This window comes from Patiria miniata, unplaced genomic scaffold (assembly GCF_015706575.1).
Source record: "Patiria miniata isolate m_02_andy unplaced genomic scaffold, ASM1570657v1 HiC_scaffold_19, whole genome shotgun sequence".
Taxonomy (NCBI): Eukaryota; Metazoa; Echinodermata; class Asteroidea; order Valvatida; family Asterinidae; genus Patiria; species Patiria miniata.
The window spans coordinates 13,792,597-13,809,890 of NW_024037057.1; the positions used below are offsets into that span (position 1 = coordinate 13,792,597).

Consider the following 17,294-nt stretch of genomic DNA (forward strand, 5'->3'; position numbering starts at 1 on the left):
AAAGAGCGAGGGCGGAATTCGCCACCCCCTCGACTTTTTCCGCGATAGCCTTAACAAAATTTTTTTCGCAACCTGAGCTGTTATGACTTTTTAGCCTCGAGCCTTGCGCATCTTTTGACAACAAAAAAATATAAAAATCAGACCAGGGGTTGTTGCGCAGCGAAAAATTTCCCGGTGCCATGCGAATTTTCCCATATACGCAGCGTACACAAACCAGAATAACCATTCGTACATATGAATAATTAATTAGCCATAATTCCAGAACCCTTTGTCCTATAATCATGAAATTTCTTGGGTATATTTATGAAGAGTTGCTCTATGCATTTTCTTCGTCACTCGGGGGAGGGGGCGTGAATTTGCAGCACGTTAGTGCAAAGAGAGGAAAGGGGTGCGGGAAGGCAAAATAGGGGTGCGGGCGTGAATTTGCAGCATGTTAGTGCCAAGAGAAATATAATCATTCATACATATGAATATTAATTAGCCATAATTCCAGAACCCTTTGCCCTATAATCATGAAATTTCTTGGGTATATTTATGAAGAGTTGCTCTATGCATTTTCGTCGTCACTCGGGGGAGGGGGCGTGAATTTGCAGCACGTAAGTGCAAAGAGAGGAAAGGGGTGCGGGAAGGCAAAATAGGGGTGCGGGCGTGAATTTGCAGCATGTTAGTGCCAAGAGAAGAATAATCATTCGTACATATGAATATTAATTAGCCATAATTCCAGAACCCTTTGCCCTATAATCATGACATTTCTTGGGTATATTTATGAAGAGTTGTTCTATGCATTTTCTTCGTCACTCGGGGGAGGGGGCGTGAATTTGCAGCACGTTAGTGCAAAGAGAGGAAAGGGGTGCGGGAAGGCAAAATAGGGGTGCGGGCGTGAATTTGCAGCATGTTAGTGCCAAGAGAAGAATAATCATTCGTACATATGAATATTAATTAGCCATAATTCCAGAACCCTTTGTCCTATAATCATGAAATTTCTTGGGTATATTTATGAAGAGTTGCTCTATGCATTTTCGTCGTCACTCGAGGGAGGGGGCGTGAATTTGCAGCATGTTAGTGCCAAGAGAAGAAAGGGGTGCGGGAAGGCAAAATAGGGGTGCGGGCGTGAATTTGCAGCATGTTAGTGCCAAGAGAAGAATAATCATTCGTACATATGAATAATTAATTAGCCATAATTCAAGAACCCTTTGCCCTATATTCATGAAATTTCTAGGGTTTATTTATGACGAGTTGCTCTATGTATTTTCTTCGTCACTCGGGAGGGGGGAGGGGCGTGAATTTGCAGCATGTTAGTGCCAAGAGAAGAAAGGGGAATCCGCCCCGGCTGTGAGGTGGTCAAAATAACCCGGCAACAATGTTACCAAGTGGGCAAATAATTGTTATTTAAAGATTTTGTCAATTCAATAAAAGTGTCAGTCATGCGTAATGCGCTTGTATGTATTTAGTGTATTTTGTACATTCCATGTTCAAACCTTTAATCATCTTAAAGTTACAATTATTCCTTAAAATATAGCATAAACAGTCATTTTACTCTTCACTTCTCTGTATTGTTTTAGTTTTAATTTGTTGTTAACAGGTATAATGAATCTAATGCGTAATGTCATCCACGGTAATGTCAGTCACAGAGGTTTATTTGCATATTAAAAGAAATCATGAAAGTTTTGCTCATTTACTACATGTGTTGGTTACCCTATAAGCTCAAATGCTCGCATGGATTTAAATACGTAGACATTTTAACTTGAAAAGAAATTTGAAAAACATGTTTGACATTTTTTGTTTGCATCGCTTTTTGTAATGTCAGTCACGACAGTAAACTACCACTCTAATTGGAAAAACTGAACATGAAATTTAAAATGTTCAATACCGTATTGTGTATTCAGGTCCCAGTAACTCCCATGCCAAACAATGGTTCAGTTGGCTTTAATTGTTTACACATAAGAGCTGAATTGATATTCAAAATTATTAAAAATGCAATGTCAGTGACGGTTTTAGGCTTAGTGTAATGTCAGTCACCAAAAAACGATGCTTTTTTTCCATAAAAGCATTCAGGATAGCAATAAAAATCTGCCCTTCATTGTTTTTTAGCACGGGGTCTAGGTATATCAACTTCTATTGTTGACAGACGAGGCTGGTTTAATTGGGTGTTAATTAGTTTTATATTAACAGGCATATTCATTCAAAAATTCATGATTTTTCCCCCCATCTAACTACATGCGTTAGTAACCCTATTAGCTCTAATGTTCTAATGGATTTTGATCTGCAGCACTTTTAACCTGAAGAGAAATTTAAAGAACATGTTTGACACTTTTGGGTTGCATCGCTTTTTTTAATGTCAGTCACAGTACCAATCAGGGCTCTGGAGTGCTCTGAAACGTGCAAAACTAAATCAGGCCCACTTTACTCACAGTTTAGCCAGCAAATTTCTCCAAAAATTCCACTGGATCCAGCCGCGGTCCATTAACGGCGGTCATCCCCAACCCTTTAAACTAAGGTTTTATTGATGGTGATGTAAGAATAGAATTATGACGACAATTCTTGAAATTGCATTTTTTTTGGACGAAACAGATGTTTATGTCATTTCGTTTTAATGTTGATTTAAATCGAACAGAATGAGCAATTTAAGTATTTTTTCTCAGTATTTGTGTTTACTAAATTGGCTGATCGCCACAGATAGTCCCGATTAGTCCTCTCCCTCCAACCCCTGCTGCACATAGCCAAGTGACATAGGTCAGCCGGTGACAGGTAGGACAAAATAATGTCCGTCAACTCTTCGGGAAGATTCAGAAATGTGTCGCTGAAACTTGAACCGAAAGATGCTCCCATAATTGATCCAGTCGGTTTCGAAAAGGCGTGCACGATATTACCGGCCGACAGTTTCACCCACACAGCCTGGGGACAGAGTGGGTGATGAATTCGATCAGTTAGTCATGTAACATCAATATCGAGTTGTTAAAAATGCTTTTAATGACTACTTTACTCAAATAGGCCCTTCTCTCAATCGAAATCTTCCTCAAGCAAATGCTAGTTATGAGAATTACTTGACTGATCCTAACGAAAATTCCATTTTCTTTAATCCACTAACAAAAACAGAAATTCATGAAATTGTTTTCAAATTTAAAAACAATAAGTCTCCTGGCTTGGATGGTGTCAAACCAGGGTTAATCAAATCTGTCATAACCAATATAAGTGATCCCCTGTGTCACATTTTTAATTTATCTCTATCTAAAGGGGTTTTCCCAGATAAATTGAAAATTGCCAAAGTCACTCCTATATTTAAAAAAGAAAACCCCACTGAGCTTGGTAATTATAGACCAATTTCGGTACTATCATATTTTTCCAAGATTCTTGAAAGACTTGTGTACAATAGGACAGTAGCATTTCTAGACAAATATAACATCATTTCTGATAACCAATATGGTTTTTGATCTAATTTCTCCACTTCAATGGCACTTATTGACCTAGCAGATAAAGTAGTCCAAACGTTTGAGGAGAATGCTTTTTCAATCGGTATATTCTTAGATTTATCAAAAGCATTTGATACTATAAACCATGATATTCTTCTTCATAAATTAAATTTCTATGGTAAAATTGCAGAAAAGTGTTGTTCGAATTATTACAAATTCACCATATAGGGCCCATAGTCAACCTCTCTTGCGTGAACTAAAATATTTAAGCATAACAAACCTAAATAAATACCAACAAGCTCTATTTATGTACAAGTTTAAAAACAATTTACTGCCCATTTCCTATTCAAACATGTTTGTACTAAACTGCAATTTGCATAATTATAATACTCGTGAGTCTACTAACTTACACTTCCACATACCGCAACATAGAACATCTGCCTTTCAATATAACATTAAATACACCGGACCTAAAATATGGAACAATGTACCATTGTCTCTCAGATGTTTAAGGTCTTATAATATTTTCAAACGCAAACTTAAATTGTACCTTATGCAATGTAATATATTTTATATGTTATATGCCTCTGCCATAATTGGACTCTGTATCCACGACGATCCTACTCGTAGCCCATTATTAATTATTAATATTATTAGATGTTTCGGTGACACACCGAAACAGCTCTTGTTTTCGTTAAGATTGTTTTTTTCTTTTTTTTTCTTCTCCTTTTTCAGACTTTTTCTCCATAGGTTTAACACACGTTTCTTCCACCAGTCCACTTTGCCACTTTTTCAAATCCGATTGATTTCAGACTTGATACATACTTAGACCACCACCCACAGATGGTCCTAAAAGAAATTCGTGACTGTGACGTCATCAGGTGTCGGGTTACGTCACATTAAAGATGCATTTTTCCCCATTTGTTTTGTACACGTTTTAAAACACTCCACTTTGGCCTCTTCGTAAATCCGATCGACCTCAGACTTGATACATACTTAGACTACCACCCACAGATGGTCCTAGAAGAAATTTGTGATCGTGACGTCATCTGGTGTTGGGTTACGCCACATTAAAGGGGCATTTTTCCCCATAGGGTTTGTACACGTTATAAAACACTCCACTTTGGCACTTTTGTAAATCCGATCGACGTCAGCCTTGGTACACACTTAGACTACCACCCACAGATGGTCCTAGAAGAAATTTGTGATTGTGACGCCATCAGGTGTTGGGTTACGTCACATTAAAGATGCATTTTTTCCCCATAGGATTTGTACACGTTTTAAAACATTCTACTTAGGCACTTTTGTAAATCCGATCGACGTCAGACTTGATACATACTTAGACTACCACCCACAGATGGTTCTAGAAGAAATTCGTGATCGTGACATCATCAGGTGGTAAGGTTACTTCACATTAAAGATGCATTTTTCCCCGTAGGTTTTGTACACTTTTTCTTCAAATCATACCTTGGCACTTTATGTCTGATTGAATATTCACTTGGCAGATGACATTCGAAGTGACTTCATCAAGTGTTCATCACGTGCACAGAGTATTTCAAATATCCGAAACAGCTTGTGTTTGTCCACAAACACATTTCTAGTTTTAATATTATTTTTATAACTTTTTCACAACTTTGCTAACTGCTTAGAATTATACATGTGTGTAATTGGTTTTTGTTTTTAGTTGTTTTTTTTTTCCCTGTTATTATTCGTCTGTTTTGTGTAATGGCATGCCCGATACAAGCTATGCTTTTAAGGTTTTGCCACGTCTAGTGGCCTTTATATGTTTAAGAACTTATATTACATTTTCATTTTTGTCATGAAGAGGAAATAAATGTGATTTGATTTTACAGTGGCGCTCAATGTGTTGCATCCCATAACGAATGTCTTTTCTGAATGTATGGGTTAAGGTTGAGTCTTGTGCATAGAGATTCGGGTTCCTGAATCCCGTACACGCACCGTAACTTCACTCCGTGATATAACTAATGTCTCTACACAGTATAATTCGATCAGGGAACAAGTACAGAAAGGTATACACAAAGAGTGCAGCAGCCCTTTAAAAATACCTGGGCCAGGAGCGCGTGACACTGACGAAAATTCACGTGAGGGTGGCGTCATTGTTTGGAAAATCGCCGAATAAAAACCTTAAAATTTCCGGGTTCAACTTGGGTTCGTAGGCCCAACAAAATATAATTTTAAACTTGTGACATGTGGCTGCTTTACAATGCTGCTATGAACACTGTGTCGTCTGAAATCGTATATGAATACCCTTTTCCAGTTCTCCCATGACAAAAACTCCTGAATGGAAATAACAGTGTGAGGAGCAGGTCTTCACTGCGTGATAAAGACCGTGTTTGGGGATGACTATTAATGGATGGAGCCGCGGTCCATTAACGGCGGTCATCCCCCAACCCAGTCATCATCACGCATAATGATGACTGGTAATTTTCCATTAATAATTACATTTTTAACGAAATAAACAGCTTAAATGCTCCAAATTTGTGACCTTTCTTTCGGCGATATTTCCAGAGTTTTGTGTTCATGTTCAGGGGCCATATTTGTGTTTATGCTTGCGATATGCTACCTGTCTTTTCAATGCTATGTTATTTGTCTATAGCTTCATTGCATTAACGACTGACGTCCAGAGTGTGAACTTCTGCTGCCATACCGAAATACATCACAACACATTTTTCATATTTTTATTTGACGGAGGTGGCTGGAATTTCGTTTACATATTCCTTGTGTCCAGAATTACAAAGATGCTCGGTTGAGACAACGAAAATATGTCTGTGGGCAACGTGTTTACAAGATAAATCGCAGATCCACGCTTTCGTCGTAATCATCCTCAGTCTTTACCACCGAACATGTCGTGTAAAGACTTATTCCGCGATCCGCAAGCGCATAGCAACTGTGTTGCATACGCGCGCGTAATTGCCGTTCATATTCTGGGCACGAAAAAGAAAGCAAACGTGTGACGAATGTGTGACGTCGCCGTCGTCACGGCAAGTATTCGCGGTGCGAATTCGTAAATCCCGGTTCATACTCGGCGCGAAAGCGAAAGCTAACGCGATTTTGTGACGTCATGGCAAGTATTTGCGCTGCGAATTCGTAGAAGTTGAACATATTTCAACTCGGCCAAATTTCACAGCGAATGTTTCATGACGTCAAATTCGATTCGCTTTCGCGCAGAGTATAAACCGGGCTTCTGGTGGTTGAGCGCATGTGTTATGCTGTATTGATACAAGCTTCAGTAGGACTGTTGTATATTTGGCCAATCATTGGCTTACAAGTCATGATGCTGTATTATATTATATATAATGCTGGTTTTATTCGCTGTTTTGAAGCCGGTCTTCATATCACATGTTGTAACACCCTCATGTGATCGAGTCTCGACCAATCAGACGCTGTCAACTCTTTAACGTATCGTAAGAACCTTTAAAGCCAGAGTCCATCATTTGCAGCTATCCAAAAGTAACTGGCGTAATTATTGTTGAAAAACTTGCTTGGTTAAAATATAGTAATGGGACTAAACTTCCTGTGAAAGTATTCCTTCTGGCAAGCTGTCAATTTGAGGAAAACAACAAAAGAAGGCCTTTCCAACGCAGCTTCTTAAGAAGCACCGTAGGAAATTCAATTAGTATTTCGTTTTGTTATTCGGCAAAGCGCGCGCAAGCATTGGCACGACGCACGCGCGCGCGCGGTTGCTATAATTCGTCGGATCTGTGCGCGACATTGCGTAGCTGCAATTGGCTCAGTGAGAACGTGTCTCGGACGCTGAATTCAGGCCCAATTCAAAATATGATTCAGCAACTTTTGATTTGAATCGAGATCCTAGAATGTTGTTGTTTTCTCGAAATATACAGGTAAAGCTGAGCTGAAACTTCATCAGGCTAGTTGTTTAGCAACCTTCTTTAGATCTTAAGCACTTTTGTTGCTTAAAACAAACAAAATGCACAAATTGCAAATGATGGACTATACCTTTAAAGCCACGCGATCCCATTTAATTCGCACTCACCTTTAACTTGCGTTCGACAACGTCTGACGTACGTGCATTGCAAGCGATACCCTAAAATAATTTTCGTCCAAAAAGCAATGTATTGTGTGTTCTGTTTGGAACACAAAGAAAATGACACAGATTACTTGTTTCATCAACTCGAATGTAGTACGCAATATTTTGTTTTGGTTTTAACAACAATGCTTTGACCAACAATATGACTTATAAAATCCAATTTTTGTTAAGACGGGCCTTCAAAAATGCCTTTTTTTTTTCTTTTTTTTTTACCTTTAAACTAAGGTTTTATTGATGGTGATGTAAGAATAGAATTATGACGACAATTCTTGAAATTGCATTTTTTTGGGACGAAACAGATGTTTATGTCATTTCGTTTTAATGGTGATATAAATTGAACGGATTGAGCAATTTAAGTAATTTTTCTCAGTATTTCTGTTCACTAAATTGGCTTGGTGCAACATATTGTTTTGAAATATGAAAAAAAAATTACTTGGGTTTGGGTTCCGCTTCTTTTTTTTACTCACCCCGTTTACACCAAAAAGTCACATTATGCAGATTGGTAGGATGCCTATAGGTGAATGACCAGGACAAAAAAAAAACCGTGATCATCACCAGTAAATTAATTGTAACTGTACATGTACAACCAAAACTATCGGTGTTTTAAAACCGATATAATAACCTGTTATATACGGTAAATTAGTACAATGACGTGGTCAACACCTGTTAATTAATGATAACTGTTTACCAAAAGTATCAGTGTTTAAAGCCGAAATAATAACCTGCTATATACACCAGTGAAGAGCAGTTCAATGGCGTGATCATCACCGGTTAATGGAGTCAGTGTGAATAAACTCACTTCCACATTTCTTTGTTTTTTATTGTCCCAGCCACGTGGTAGCCATGCCCAGGTCATCTATCACTGGATCCTAGTATGGACCATGGTACATCCACTAGAGGGGGTGTAAGTCTTGTGATCCTACTGGAGGGGTTGGAAATTGGCGGGAAAACCTAGTGTGCTTGTGCGCAATTACATAGGCTTGTGTACAAATGCATTGACATAGGGATTACCTCGATCACCCCTGTGGCCAAAATGGAACTGTCAAATGGCATTGAGGAGGTTAGTGTCTGGTTTTATTGACTGTTTATAGGGCCGGAGTGATACCAAGGGTTAATCTGGGGTGAATGGTGGACTTTGAGGGCCGGGTAGCTCAAATTACATTGTGTCATGGATTGATTCCATGCAGCCGTCTAATATCACAGCGCCAAAAATTAGCACGCGAAGGGATTTATGGTAACTGCACAACCCAAACTATCGTTGTTTATAAACCTGTTATTAGACCAATGTATAGCAGTACAATGACGTAATCATCGCCAGTTACTTGATGGTTACTGTACAACCAAAACTATTGGTGTTTAAAAACCGAAATATTAACCTGTTTTACAACAATGTAGAGCAGTACAATGACGTAATCATCACCGGTAATTAATGGTAACTGTACAAACAAAATTATCGTGGTTTTAAAACTGAACTAATAAGGCCGAATGAAAAAAAAAACATGTTTCTTGTCCGGGTTTTTGAAAAAAAGGAGGAAGCGGTTTTTTTTTTTTTTTTTTATTCGTTTCAAGATGGCCGTCATTTAAAATTGTTCTGCAACCATTGGTGTTTCCACTGTTCAAAGATACTTTTAAAATGAAGAAAAGTTGGACAAGAGAACTGAACATATTTACAGTGTCATTTAGACTTGTATTGGTCAACAATTTATTTTCCGATGAATTTGTGGACTTTTTCGGTGTTCTTTTACTGCATTTTTCAAAATGAAAAAATAGTAAAAAAATCCAGGCGGGCTCCAAAAAGGAAGCGGGCGGGGACGAGAAACATGTCTGTTTGTTTATTGTTTTACTTCGCCTAACATGTTATTTACACGAATGTAGAGCAGTACAATGACGTGATCATCACCGGTAATCAATGGTAACTGTACAAACAAAATTATCATTGTTTTAAAACTGAACTAATAACATGTTATATACACGAATGTAGAACAGTACAATGACGTAATCGTCGCAAGTTAATTAATGGTAACTGTTCAACCAAAACTATTGGTGTTAAACTAAACCGAAATAATGATGAGTTATACCAATGTAGAGCAGCAGAACGACGTGATCATCACCAGTTAATTAATGGTAACTGTACAAACAAATTTTCGGTGTTTAAAAACCGAAATAATACCCTGTTATACATACCAATGTAGAGCAGTACAATGACGTGATCATCACAAGTTAATCAACGGTAACCGTACAACCAACGCTATCGGGGTTTAAAAACCGAAATAATAACATGTTATATACAACAATGTAGAGTAGTGCTATGACGTGATCATCACAAGTGAATTAATGGTAACGGTACAACCAAAACTATCGGTATTTAAAAACCAAAATAATAACCTGTTATATACGGTAGATTAGTACAATGACGTGATCATCACCTGTTAATTAATGGTAACTGTACAAACCAAACTACCGTTGTTAAAACCGAAATAAAAACCTGTTACATACACCAATGTAGAGCAGTAACATGACGTGATTATCGCCAGTTAATGAACGGTAACTATACAAACAAAATTTTCAGTGATTAAAAACCGAAATAATAACATGTTATGTTAAACAATGTAGAGTAGTACGATGACGTGGTCATCACCAGCGAATTAATGGTATTAACTTTACTTTGTGGTTTTTTGGGGGTTTGGGTTTTTTTTTTTCTTTACCACCGAAGTTTCAGTTTTGATATAAATGTTGGCAGCATCTTGCAGTTATTTGCTGGAAAAACAACTGGCTCGGTCCAGACAATTAACAATCTAAACATTTTCATTTTGACCTGCTGCCCTTTGGGCCCCAGGTAACCGAGTTTTTTGCGAACAAAAAATGAGGGCCAATGACGGTCACCTTCCATCTAATTCGACCCTTGCCAAATAAGTTGGTTCAATGAACTTTGCAGCCAGGGCTACACCCAGGCCGTGTCAACAAACTTTCGACCCGGCGTCCTGCCAAGTCTCATTAAAAAATCAACAAAGACATGTAACTTGACACAGTCATCTCCCTTCATAACTGCATACCACAGCCGCCAGTCAATTATCTTTCCAGCGCACTGTCTGGCAACTGTCAGGACACTGTCTGGCACGTGGCTTTTTGTTGTATTGCTTTGAATAGGGTCTTGCGTAGTGCGGAAAAGTACCTGCTGCCCTGACGAGTTGTTGTAAAGTTTTTTTGTAAACGCTGCGCAGGGTTAAAAGAGTTAACCCACCTCAATGCTCCAAAATCATCCTGACGAATTTTGAAAAATTTGGGAGGATTGAGGATGAATGGTGTCCAAAGAGGAGGACTTAGGAGGATTGAAATTAAATGCATTTTGAGAGGCAGGACTGTCTACGAATTTGAAGGATTAAGGCGCTGCGTAACCTTCATTTGAAAATAAGTGCAATATTTTGGAGTGTTATGGAAGATTAAGGATGGTTCCTATCAAAAAGGGCCTAGGAGGCTGGGGTGAATCGATAGAAGAAAGAATAAAATCTTAAATTTACAAGTCATTTTTACAGCATTGTCACATAAAATCTTTTAAAGAACATGTCACAACCCGAAACGACTGGGTAGGCCTATATGATACTTAGGTTTAACCAACACGCCAATGTATGGCAATTCGAAATATACACAGTTATTCAAGTTTAGCCATTAATGCGTAGCCTAATAATTCCATCACCTCTGACATCATTATTTTTGGTCCACTTTCCTGGTCAAGAGATGTTTTGCTTTTGGTCTTGTAAAATTGGAACCTCCGGATGAACGCAAATTTACATGCAAAGATTATCACTTCGCGTGCGTTAGCAGGGGCGGATCCAGGTTTTTGGCGGGGGGGGGGGGGGTTCTCATCAGCAAATCAGTGGTAAAATGTTGACAGGTTTTTTTTTTGTTCCCCGGACACTTGGTTTCCGTGAAATCAATAGGTGGGGTTGAGAGGGGGGGGGGTCGTACCATTTAATTGGGGCGCTGTTCAAGTCCGATGATCATTAACACCTTATTACAGAATGGTGTACAAATGCACCAGTAAATACCCAGCTGGCTCTGTCATATTTGTTTGCACAGGCGGATATTATTGCCAGTACATGTATTCTTTTGGGTATCTGAGCGGGGGGGGGGGGGGGGGTAGCATATTATTGTTAATATATTCATATTGAAACAAAAATGAGTCAGAGCTGGGGGGGGGGCTGACCACCAAATCATCCCTCTGAATCCGCGCCTGCATCTTTTCGTAGGAACGAGATTTTGTCCGTGCACTGTATGTCAACGTGTCACGGTTCTAATGTAGAAGTAAAGACCTCCGGTCGAGACATATTTTTCCATAACCACATACTCTCTACTATATATATAGAATTATGCTGGAAGGCGATATACATTCATAGTCTTACTATAAATCCAGGAATCTGTATGTCTCTGTGAGTATGTAAAAACTGACAATCGTGGACCTAGAACAAAAGGGTAAGGGCACAAACAATACGTCCACAATTGACCGATAGTCCATGATTGAAATTCGTGTACAAAACGAAAGGGAGCTGTTGCTAAAAAGTTCAAGTACAAAAAAGGAATGAATATTACCGACAGCAGGGGGGTCGACGAATGCCGGTACAAAGATGGGAGTGTGTCTGTCTGTCTGTCTGTCTATCTGTATTTCGAGAACTGCAACTGTAAGTTGAAAATCGGCAGGTGTGTTGCTCAGGAACACAGAATGTGCAGTGTCAGTTTTAAAGGTGTTTGGATGAGCGGTTCGACTTAAAAAAAAAAACTGGGCATGCACTGTACATATGGCGCCACGGGTACGGTTTAACCCACGGCGAAATGGGCCTTATGTAAGATTTGGCCATTTTTGTTGAGTTCCCTGAATGTATTTTATTAATTGCTAACTGTTGAATGGGATGGCGCCAGACCATTTTTTCAAGCCTTATTTTATTGTCCTCTTTTATCTTGCTTTAAACATTAAGGAATGTTTTATTACAAAATTTTAAATAATTAATTGAAGCATACTTGAATTATTTAGTAATTGCCTTTATTTCTCTATGCAAGTTCCACAAATTAAGATTTTATCTCACTCTCAAGTCAATATGGCCGACTCGTGCATAAGGCCCATCTTCGTTCGTACCCCCCCCCCCCCCCGCCCTGCAAACAGGGCGCTGGGACACGCTGATGAGCTTCACATACTCTTGTGAAGGAAGTAGGGATTGCATTCTGGGTAACTTATCATGACCTAACCTATGTATAAATACCTCTGGCTGCAGCTGTTAAGACCAGAGTTTGCCAATGCGCGCAAATACCGGGTCAAATGCAGGTCAATTGCAATTAATATACTACCACCTCGATCGAGTGGACAATTCCGATGGTGTGAGTTTCATTCCCTTTGGATGCTGTTTTTTTTTATTTCTTCTTCTTGTTTTCTCTTTAAAAAGGTTTGTTAGTCATTTGGACCATTTTCCATTTTACCAATCTGTTGTTTGGAGGATTTTTTGTTCAAGGAAACGTAAAGTCCGAGAACCTGACTTGCAATTCAATTCAATATCCCCCGGTCAGTGCTGGTACAAATCAGCTACCTCCTTCGTTTGGGAGTTTTTGAACGTTTCCCGGTATCTTCACGTTACCTGTTTCCCGGGGGCTTCGGGTGGCTAAAGGGGGCCGCGGCTGTTTCGGTACTGGGACGCGGATCTATGACGTATTCGTACAGTTGGTTGTCCCTCGGTGTGGGGGATCCACTTACTGTGTTGGGTTCGAGGTATCTAGGCCCGGCGTAGGTGTAGGTGTACCGAGGGTCGTTGTTGTCCTCGTCGTTAAACCCTGGGTTTTCTACTTCATAAGTGTGCTGTATGTCCACAGACCGATTGTCAGCGGGTCTGCTTCCACCGGCCTGCGGCTCCGGCTCGCTTGGACGTCGCGGTAGCGGCGGGGCTTGATGGACAACCGGATGCTGACCCACCGGGGCCCGGGTAACGCTTGCAGTGGGTTTCCTTCATAGGTGTGCTGTATGTCCGACCACCTCTCTTGGCGCACCGACTGATTGTCAGCGGGTCCGCTTCCACTGGCCTGCGGCTCCGGCTCGCTTGGACGTCGCGGTACCGGCTGGGCTTGAAGGAAAACGGGTTGCTGACCCACCGGCGGCCCGAACAAGGCTTGCTGTGCTGCCGGGTGCGGCTGCTGGAGATAGTACTGACCGCTCCCCGGCTGCAAGGTGTTCAGGACTATCGGCTGGGGTGTAGGTGACTGATTCACGATGGTGTTGGTGGTTTCCAGAGTGATGTTCTGCGGCGAGGCTGGTTGGTTTTGTGTCACCACAACAACTCTCTGCAGTACATTGAGAAAGTACGATATTAAACACATGGATGTGAAAGGAAATGCACGCTAATCTTCAGATAAGTCTTGTTCTCCGTCGATAAACTGAGAAAGGCCCGAGCAAGTAAAAACAGAATTGGGCATTAGTGCTTGTAGCACTTTGTTTTTTAGGAGTGGGGGCGTTCGACGTTGACTATACACCATATGTATGGCACATGTGCACAAACAGCAGAGTCCATTCGACGAAATGTTTATATTGATAAATTCACTGTCTCAAAATAAATAAAGTTGTTTTTCTGGCGTCACGTCTTTCCATTTGAACTGCCTTGTTTTGGTACAACTGGGCACTTCCTATTTTCGCAATTGGCCATTTCTTGAAGTCTATGCGCACCTCGTTCACGACTGGCTCCTGGCAGCAGCAGCTGTACTGGCATGACGTCACGCAGGTCATGATGAACAGCCCGAACGCCACGCACGCCATGCACCCCCACAACGAGTAGAACACCACGGGATCGGTCGGCGTGGTGGCGAGCGTGGTCGGTGCCGCGACCGTGGTCGGTGCCGCGGTGGTGGTGGCGGTAAGTAACATCGCAAGCAGGCCTATCTCCAACAGGAACGCGTACAACGTGAGGCACACGCAACCCATAGTGGCTAGGACGCCCAGCATGCTAAGGAAGAGGTACAGGCTGCCCTGTAAGGCAGTTCGGAAGACAGGAAAAATAACAGTGCTGTTTTTGTTCTAATTTTAAGACTTTTTTTCAGTAGAAAATGTGTGTAAATACTCGGAAGAGTTTATATATGCTGGTATTTGAGAAAAAAATTATCTGGTTAAAGGGTTTTTTTTCACAGCCAATTCTCCCCAAGACTTTCTTAAAACTATTCTGATAGATATTTATTATATACTCAAATATTCTTATTCATAAAATGTGAATAACTGACAAATTTGAAAATCAAAAATGAAGAGTCTGTACTCATTCATTTTAGACGTGAATTACAGGCATATAAAATCATTTGGGTTTGTCTCAAAAGTAACATATCGAAATAATATCCATATGTGTTGATATAAAAAAAAAATACTTGGGTTATTGATCGTACTGGTCCAGGAAATTATTCCACTTGAATGTATGAAAACTATGACATCTCTGTATGTTTTTTTTTTATTGAAAAGTCCACTTCCTTAATTAAACAATTAAATGTTCCCTTATATTTTCTGGACATTGTTAAGGGCGCTATTATTGTGACGTTATTTAAGGAAGACACTGTTGAGTTTAGGGGGTTTCTTTTCCATTGTTACCCCCCCCCCAAAAAAAAAAAAAAAATCAAAGAACAAATAACCAAAGAAGTGAAAATTATACTTTCAGGAAAAATATTCCCCATTTTGGCAACTTTTGGTGATGAAATACCTGTAAAATTGAGGTTTCTCCATGAAATGGCATCGCACATTTGCTAGTGAATTTTGAAATTCACTTTAGTCTAGAAACCACGAATTAAGGCACCAAAATACCCTTGAAAATGGCAACATTGAAAATAAGGTAAAAGGGGACAGAAAGATACATATCCAAGGGTTGCAGAAAAAAACATTGCATGGGCCCTTTAAGTATAATACACTGATGCATCAAAAAGTCACATTTGGTGACGGAAAAAAAATGCTCTTTTTTATCATAAGGCCTAACTTGTGATCAAATCTTAGAATCCAAACTTACGCATCCTTTCTCCGACTTCGTTGCTGACATGAAGATCCCGAGAAAAGCAGTTACCATGAGCTACAGTCAAACGAGAACCATACACTTTTGACTGAAGTCGATTTGTACTGAACACTTGCCAAATCTTTACCGTCAAAGCTTATAGCATTCAGCCCCAATATCAGTCTTGATAGAGATGTCTCCAATCATATAGATTTGTGTCTATTTTAAATTAATTTGAACAAACCACAGAAAACTTGAACAAATAAATTCACTGGATGTTGGCGGTTCCCCATTTATTCAATGTCTTTGTTCAGGGAGCGATTGCTGTATGGCACACTGGTTTATGGCGTCTGAATAGCGCCCCGTGAACAAAGATATTGACAATTGGGGAATTGCCAACATAGTGCTGGATAGCTCAGTTGGCAGAGCATCGGAACGGTTATCCCAAAGTCGAAGGTTCAAGCCCTGCAGTCGATTTCTTTGTTCAACTTTTCAATTGTTATAATTCACCCATTCAGTTTCCCTGAGCGGTTTATTTGTGAGTATTTTTTAATTAACATAGAATATTTCTGTTTCAAATAGCGATATCTCTTTTGTTCAAAAAGTGGTATATGTCTGTTACTTCCTTAACTAAGAGACAGGTGCATATTTCTTTAGCTTTATAGCATCTCACCCACATTATTCTGTATCTTGATTGACCGAGAGCGAGTCACGGTGGCGTTTGCTACTTGCTCTATCATCAGGGGACCACGAATGATACTTTGTGTACGCCACACGCAAGACTGTAAGCGAAACCTTTGTAATGGTAATGTATATGTGAAATATTATTGTCTGTATTTTTTTTTTAGGTTTGCATAATTCTAGGAAGTTTCTAGATTGTGGTAGCTTCAAGAAGAGGGGACAATTTCTATGAACACGAGTAGGTAGTGATTGCAAAATGGCAATTGGCCGCAAAAATTACAGCTTATGATATTGAAAGTACCTCTGGCAAGTATCAATAAAGAGAGGGAAATTACTGTTCAAAATGTAAAACCTTTGCAGGTTAAATGCTTGAAAGTTGCCCTCTTGGAGATACTGACGATTTTGAGTACTTTCTGTGTTAAGGCAATTATTTTGGTTTTTTTTAAATAATGGTGTGTTCATTCACGGCCTTGTGCTTTTTACCAATATGGTTTGCAAGTTATTCAGAACAAGTGCGCTATGCGTGTATTAAACCATTCCCCGTGATCTTTGGACTCAACACTTGTAAAATAACTAGTTTCCCTTTTTTTACTTACCAGACCGCCAGTCCACAGGGGGGATAGATACGAATATGCAATAGCCGGGCAAGAGAGCTCGCTGCAGGCCATGTACAAGCCGATCAAGACCGCTGAACCAATGAGGAGGGTCACGCTGGCACCACAGGTAATGCCTTGTCTGTACGCCATGGCTGGAAACAAATACCAATAAAATACAACAATGAAATGGTCACCATTTTTAAGATACAACAATGAAATGGTCACCATTTTTAAGAGGGAGTCTGTTTAGGTTGATAAGTATATCATTATGTAAAACCCGGTGAGGTAATTCTATCAGAACATTAATTGGAATCCCAAATTAACCCAATTAACGAAAGTGCCATTTTGCGTTTTCACGAAGGGGCGAATTTCCGTAGAAACCGGTCACAGTCAGTGTATGTAATAGACCATGGCAAAAGCCTTGGTCTTTGATATGTGGGCAGATTCGCTGATTGAACGCTTTCTATGTCGGGTCTTCGGTCGTTCACCCGTTGTGCGTTATAGACAATGGATAAAAAAAAAATGTGTCACAAGCTCTGTAACATGT

At 39.8% G+C, this 17,294-nt stretch overlaps 1 protein-coding gene across 1 annotated transcript; it reads right to left on the reverse strand.

The window, feature by feature from the left end:
- Positions 1-12,650: 12,650 nt before the first annotated feature.
- Positions 12,651-16,897, reverse strand: LOC119726086. The gene is made up of 4 exons (XM_038197702.1): positions 16,748-16,897; positions 15,489-15,548; positions 14,177-14,476; positions 12,651-13,797 (listed from the first exon to the last, which is right to left on the reverse strand). Exons 1-4 carry the CDS (start codon positions 16,895-16,897, stop codon positions 13,303-13,305), a joined length of 1,005 nt encoding a protein of 334 aa, XP_038053630.1. The 3' UTR covers positions 12,651-13,302.
- Positions 16,898-17,294: the final 397 nt, after the last annotated feature.

Excerpts from the sequence above, each read along its gene's own strand:
- LOC119726086 (XM_038197702.1), bottom strand. The coding sequence starts at position 16,897 with ATGGCGTACAGACAAGGCATTACCTGTGGTGCCAGCGTGACCCTCCTC. Across the intron at positions 14,477-15,488 it reads CGAAGTCGGAGAAAGGATGC|GGCAGCCTGTACCTCTTCCT; the intron begins GTAAGTTTGGAT and ends ACTGCCTTACAG. Across the intron at positions 13,798-14,176 it reads AGGAGCCAGTCGTGAACGAG|AGAGTTGTTGTGGTGACACA; the intron begins GTGCGCATAGAC and ends AATGTACTGCAG.